This window comes from Octodon degus, unplaced genomic scaffold (assembly GCF_000260255.1).
Source record: "Octodon degus isolate 3935 unplaced genomic scaffold, OctDeg1.0 scaffold00076, whole genome shotgun sequence".
Taxonomy (NCBI): domain Eukaryota; kingdom Metazoa; phylum Chordata; class Mammalia; order Rodentia; family Octodontidae; genus Octodon; species Octodon degus.
Window position 1 is genome coordinate 494,997 of NW_004524652.1, and position 6,252 is coordinate 501,248.

General features: G+C 46.7%; 1 protein-coding gene across 1 annotated transcript in view; it reads left to right on the plus strand.

Annotated features, from left to right (window-relative positions):
- Ankle2 (ankyrin repeat and LEM domain containing 2) overlaps positions 1-6,252 on the plus strand; it is a 39,513-nt gene that overhangs the window by 24,297 nt on the left and 8,964 nt on the right. The window contains exon 6 of the mRNA XM_023720661.1: positions 4,758-4,880. Coding sequence (XP_023576429.1) covers positions 4,758-4,880 — 123 coding nt within the window. The remainder of the gene's footprint in view (positions 1-4,757; positions 4,881-6,252) is intronic.

Genomic DNA, 6,252 nt, shown 5'->3' on the forward strand with positions numbered 1-6,252 from the left:
CTTGGATTCAACACACACACACACACACACACAAATAAAAAAATAAATAAAAAAAAAAAAAAAAAAAAAGAAATGAATACTCGGTGTCAGGTGTCTTCTTACCTACTCTGGGTCATGTTCAGAGAGCATTAGGCTACATCCTCAGTGTGTGTGTGTGTGTGTGTGTGTGTGTGTGTGTTGGTATTTTGTGCAGGGTCTCACTATGCAGCTCAGACTCGTAGCCACCATCACCATGCCTGGACTCGGCTGGCTCAGCATGTCTAGGGGCGTGGCCAGCGCCACATGTGGTGCCAGGGATCAAACCCTGTTCCCTGTGCTTGCCTAAGTAGGTGTTTAGTCTGCTGAGCTAGCTCGCTGGCCCTCAGTCTTTTTTAAATACTATTTTGAGTTGGATGTGGTGGCACACATGTGTAATCCCAGCATTTGTGAGGCTGATCACCACAAGTTGAAGGCTGGCCTGGGATATATGGTGGTAAGACTCTGTCTCAAAAAGAACAAAGACTAAATGAATTTTATTTTGAGGCAGCCCTAGTAAGGCGCTCAGGTCAGGCTCAAACTTGAAGTCCTCCTCCCTCAGCCTCCCAAGTAGCTGGTTTATATGTGGTTACCACTGTGCAGCTCAAATTCCCAGCAAAACCTAGATTAGGAGAGTTATGTATAGGAATGTGTTGGAGAAAGAAGCCTGTACCATATGGTGGCGCATATGCCTATAATCCCAGTACTCAGGAGGCTGAGAAATGATGTATGCAACTTCCATCCCAGCCCAGGTAATGTAGCAATTTACTGAGATCCTGTCTCAAAATTAAAAAAAATAAAATGATAGTTGGGGATATAACATAGTGCAAAGGCTCTCTATTCATTATCCAGTTACACCCCCCCAAAGAAAGATGGGTGACATGGGTGTACTTTTGTTACTTGATAATACATTTGAAGATAGCATACTAATTTGCAGAATTAAGGATAATGTAAGAGGAAAAAAAGGGCCAGGATGGTGGTGCTGTTGTAATCTCAGTACTCAGCAGGCTGAGGTAGGAGGATCACTGGGAATTCAAGGCCACTGTGGAATATATGTAAGACCTTGTCTCAAAAAATTAAAGAGAGATGGGGGCCGGGGAGATGGCTCAGTGGAATAAGTGCTTCCCTGGCAAGCGCAAGGGCCTGAGTTCAATCCCCAGTTCTGCCAAAAAAAAAAAAAAAAAAAAAAAAAAATTAAAGAAAGACAGAGGGAAATGTGGACAAATTAGCCTTAACCAGTAAAATCACAGAGAGGGACAAGAAAGCAATGGTCTGATGATAATAATGATGATGGTAACAGGAAGCAGTTCTTGCTCTACTCTTAAACTTCATTTTCCAATTTTTTTTTTCCTTTCCAGAACTGGGGATTTAACTCAGGCCCTTGTGCTTGCCAGGCAAGTGCTTATTCTACTGAGCCATCTCCCCAGCCCCAAACTTGTTTTTGATGTCAGTCAGATATTTGGTTGTCCCCCATCCGCATCCTAAGCAGGCAGTCAGTACTACAGCAGACATCAGCTGGGTGTCTTCTCATTCAGTAAAATTCCAGCACTAGGTAGCCAAGACCCAGAAGATTAACCGTCCTCAGATACCTCCCGCAGTGGTGCTTGACTAGTCAGCTGCAGATCAAGCAAGGTTCCTGTCATCCCTCCTTGGGTTGATGAATTTGCTTATAGAACTCCTCTTACAAAGGATAAAACGGAAGGGAAGCATTAGACCAGGGTTGGGAAAGGGACACAGAGATTTTACACCTGGTGGGGAGCGCCACACTCCACAGCTCTTTATCTGCTGTGGTAGGTTTTTATGGAGGACTTGTTTAGCTCCCCAGGCATGATTGATTGGCTCCTGGCCCACCCCACCTTGCAGCTGCCTCCGGGTTGGGGTGGCAGGCAGCTCATTAGCATGTGAGACACTTAGCCCTTGTCAGATTTTTAGGAATTCCAAGTTAGGAATCTGGAACCATGAACCACGGAATGCCAAATATAAGCAGTTAGCCCTCTCTATGCAGGATTCCATCACTTCAGATTCAGCTAAATGCACATCAAAAGTTTTCTGGAAAAAATGAGTACACTGAACATTGACAACTTTTTATTCCTTGTTCTTACTGCCCAAACAGCACAGTATAATAACTACTTACATAGTGTTTGTGTTGTATTGGTTACGATAGTAACCTGGAGGTAATTTAGGTTGTATGTGCTTGTGTGTGATTATACCCAAATAATGTAAAGGTTATGTATGTGCACATACGGTTATGGGGAAGTACTGTACTGTCTTTCATGAGTGTCCAGAGATTTTGTTGTCGTGGAGAGAGTAGTAGCTCTTGGACCAATGCCCTGGGAACATGAAGGGTCAGCTGTGTCCCATATCAGAGATGGTTATAGAGAGCAGCAGTGAGCACAAAACAGGAAAGAAAGGGGCTGGTGAGATGGCTCAGTGGTCTAAAGCACCTACTTAGAACAAGCTTAGCAGAGCACAGGGACTGCGGTTCAATCCCCCAGCACCACATGCCAGCCAGCCCCACCCCCTGGTGGGCTGAGCTGCCCCCCCCCCACAAATAAATGAAAAATTTATTTAAAAAAAAAAAAGAACAAGATCAAAGCAACTGAGTAAGCAAGGATGTGAGGTTTGATGGGGACAGTCACTAAGTGTGTATTTATAGATGGGCCAAAAAACAGCCCTGCAGAAATACTTGCTTATTTCTTAACATGGTGCAACATTCACAGAAAATATACATTTATTTGTGTTATAGTAAGAAATTGTTATTAATAAGAAAGAAAAATGACTCCGTTATTGAAATTAGATGTGCTGGGCTCAGTAGTAAAGCAGTTATCTAGTTACATGGAAGGCCCTGAGTTCAATCCTGGGCAGTGCAAACGCACATGAAATTAGAAGTGTCAGATCAGGGCCGGCAAGATTGCTCAGTGATCTAAAGTGCCTGCTTCGGCAAATTTAGGCAGGCACAGGGGACCGAGGTTTGATCCCCACCATGCCATCCTCACCCTGAGGGCAGGCTGAGCCAGCCAAAAAAAAATAGAGTGTCAGGTCATATTCTCATATTCTCTTGTTGTAATCCTGAAGTTTGGAGTCATTAAAATACTTAACAAAATACCTCAGCCCAGGAGAAGTCCTGGGGTCAGTGGGGAATGTGGGTGGGTATGAAGTAGGCCTGGGGGTGCAACAACATGGGTAGGACAGGGGTTTGAGGTGGTGGGGACAGTTCCTGTGGAGAATCGGCGGTGGGGTGGGGGACAGTTCCCATGTGGGTGCAGGTAGAAGTGCGTGTATGTGTACATATGGCCATACTGTGTCCTTGGAGTGCAGCAGAGGGACTGGGGAGAGGACAAAGTATTGGTAAAGTGAGGGACCATGGCACCTCAGTTGTCCAAGGTAGAAGGTGAACTAGATGACTCAGCTGTCTCTGAAGCAGAACTGTGTGTTCACTTGCTGATGTCTCGTCTCTGGCCACTCTGTTCCAGAACCGAGGTGCCCTTGAATCTAGCCCATCAGGGATAAAGCTGCCACCCCTAAAAATAGGGGCAGGTACAGTCAGAACAGTAGGGCCTGGGGTGGCAGACACCAGGCTTTGCAGGTGTGGTGCCCTGGAGTGCCACATGGGCAGACCTAAGGACCTTGCTTACGCACAGATCACTCAGGTCCCAGTGAGGCCTGGGAGGTGGGTATAGGTACAGGCTGCAGGGCTCCAAGTGTCTGGTGCCCTGGTCCAGAAGGAATTAAGAGCTTGACATCCCTAGTCTTTGGAGGGAATAGCAGGGACAAGTTTGGGACAGGTAGTTGGGGGTGAGTTCTGGGGGTGCTGGCCCTGCCGATCTCAGTCTCAGCATACTGTGCCACATATTCACTCAGGTGGTGACCTGAGAATGAAGTGGGAAGGAAGTCACCTGTGGGGAGCACAAGGATGCTCTGTGGATGTGAGAGCATCAACTGGAAAATGTCATAGTACGGTGGCCTGAGGTCAAAGTGTTCCATGTGCTGTGGTGTTCACCAGGCTCCAGGGAGCGCACACTGAGTCTCTGGGGGCTTTATTTTAATCAGGATGGTGCTCTCTGCACTTACCACGCTGCCGGCTACATGACATGCCCTCTTCTTTCCCCCCACCTCCACAGGGAAGCTACAGGGCCCAGGTTCCTGGTGTTGGGGGACAGTAAGGTCCCCAGTGTTGGCAGGGCAGTATGCTGGGTTCTGCAGAATGGGCAGTGCTGGTAGCAGGTGTGTATCAGCTGTAATAGCAATTCTTTTTGCAGTCTTTTGTTGAGGCTTTTAAAGAAATACCCATTTCACCTTGGAAAACACCTATGTGAATGTGAGCTTGTACTTTTTTTTTGGCATGGGTTTCCCTTTGCAGTTCAGATTGGTAAGTGCAGAGAGCACCATCCTGACTAAAATAAAGCCCCCAGAGGATCAATGTGGGCTCCCTGGAGCCTGGTGAACACCATAGCACATGGGACACTTTGACCTCAGGCCACCGTACTATGACATTTTCCACTTGATGCTCTCACATCCACTCATGCTAGGTAGCCCATGGCTCCAGAGCATCCTTGTGCTCCCCACAGGTGACTTCCTTCCCACTTCATTCTCTGGTCACCACCTCAGTGAGTATGTGGCACAGTACGCTAGGTTGGTGACCTGAATCTAGATATTAAGTGGCCTGCCAAGCGCCTGGATTAGAGATATGCGTCCCTGCATCTGGCCGAGTGACAGTTGTTCTTCCTCTGTTCCTCTTCTAGGGGTATGACACACCACTGCATTTTGCTTGTAAGTTTGGACATGTGGATGTGGTCAATGTGCTTTCTTCACACCCTTTGATTGAGAAAAAACCAAAGAATAAATATGACAAAACACCCGAAGAGGTAAGTATAGTAATTATTGACATGATTACTATTTAAATTTGTTTATTTGTGTGTGTGTGTGTGTGTGTGTGTGTGTGTGTGTGTGTGGCCAGCTCAGCCCACCAGGGGGCGGGGCTGGCTGGCATGTGGGGCTGGGGGATTGAACCGCGGTCCCTGTGCTTTGCTAAGCTTGTTCTAAGTAGGTGCTTTAGACCACTGAGCCATCTCACCAGCCCCAACATGATTACTATCTAGTATTAGAAAGAAAATATGCAGGGGCCAAGGAGATGGCTCAGTAGAATAAGCACTTCCTTGGCAAGCGCAGCGGGTCTGAGTTCAATCCCAGTTCCACCAAAAAAAAAAAAGCAAATGTGTAGCTTGTGTTCATAGCTACAAGGAAGTTGGCACTGGGTCTGTGAGTGGTGCTGCCTGCGGCACACTTCAGAACTCTGATATCTGGGCATATGTGGACAGTCTGTCCAGCTCCAGGGAAAAAGTTGACCCAGTTTGCTAATTTCATTTTCCCAAAACTGGTGGTCAGTAGTTCTGAGCTACTCAGTCTTCCATCATTTTCTCTTGGAATACCACAGCTGACCCAGTTCAGAGAGAACAGAGATATTGATGGTGTGGTGTGGTGTAATACTAATGGCAGGGATGGTGGTGGTGGTGCTGGTGGTGATGACGATCGCGAGGGTTCTCAGCGGAGCTCTGGTGTTCAACTCAGTATATACCAGGCACTGTGCCAGTCCCATTGTCGTGATTCTCATGTGACCCATCAACCTTGTGAAGAAAGCCTCTTCACGATCCATTGCAGTTGAGCAGCCTGTGGTGTGGAGGAGAGAGCTATACCCAGGATAACTTGTACCCATTATTTTGCATGTATATAATTATAATTCAACTTTGATTTCTTTTTCCAGGAGTGGGGATTGAACCCAGGGGCTTTGCCCTGAGTGACATTCGCAGCCTTTGTAGTTTTTTTTTGTGTGTGTGGCAGATGCGGGGATTGAACTCAGGCCCACACGCTTGCCAGGCAAGCACTTATTCTACTGAGCCATTTCCCTGGCCCCTTAGTTTTTGTTTTGAGACAGGGTATCACTGAGTTACCTGACTGTCCAAGATGGCCTCAAAGTTTTGATACTCTTGCTTCAGTCTCCTGGGATTACAGCCATGTACTACCACATCCAGCTTGTGTGGATGTTTTGTCTTTATTTGTTCAGTATACAATTCTAGTCAGTTGTCAGCATGGCAGTAGATGCCTATAATCCCAGTACTTGAGAGGCTGAGCCAGGAGGATCCCCACAAATTGGAGACCAGCCTGGGCTACATAGTGAGTTCAAGCCTAGCCTGAACTACAGAGAATAAGACCCTGTTTCAAAAAAAAAAAAAAAAAAAA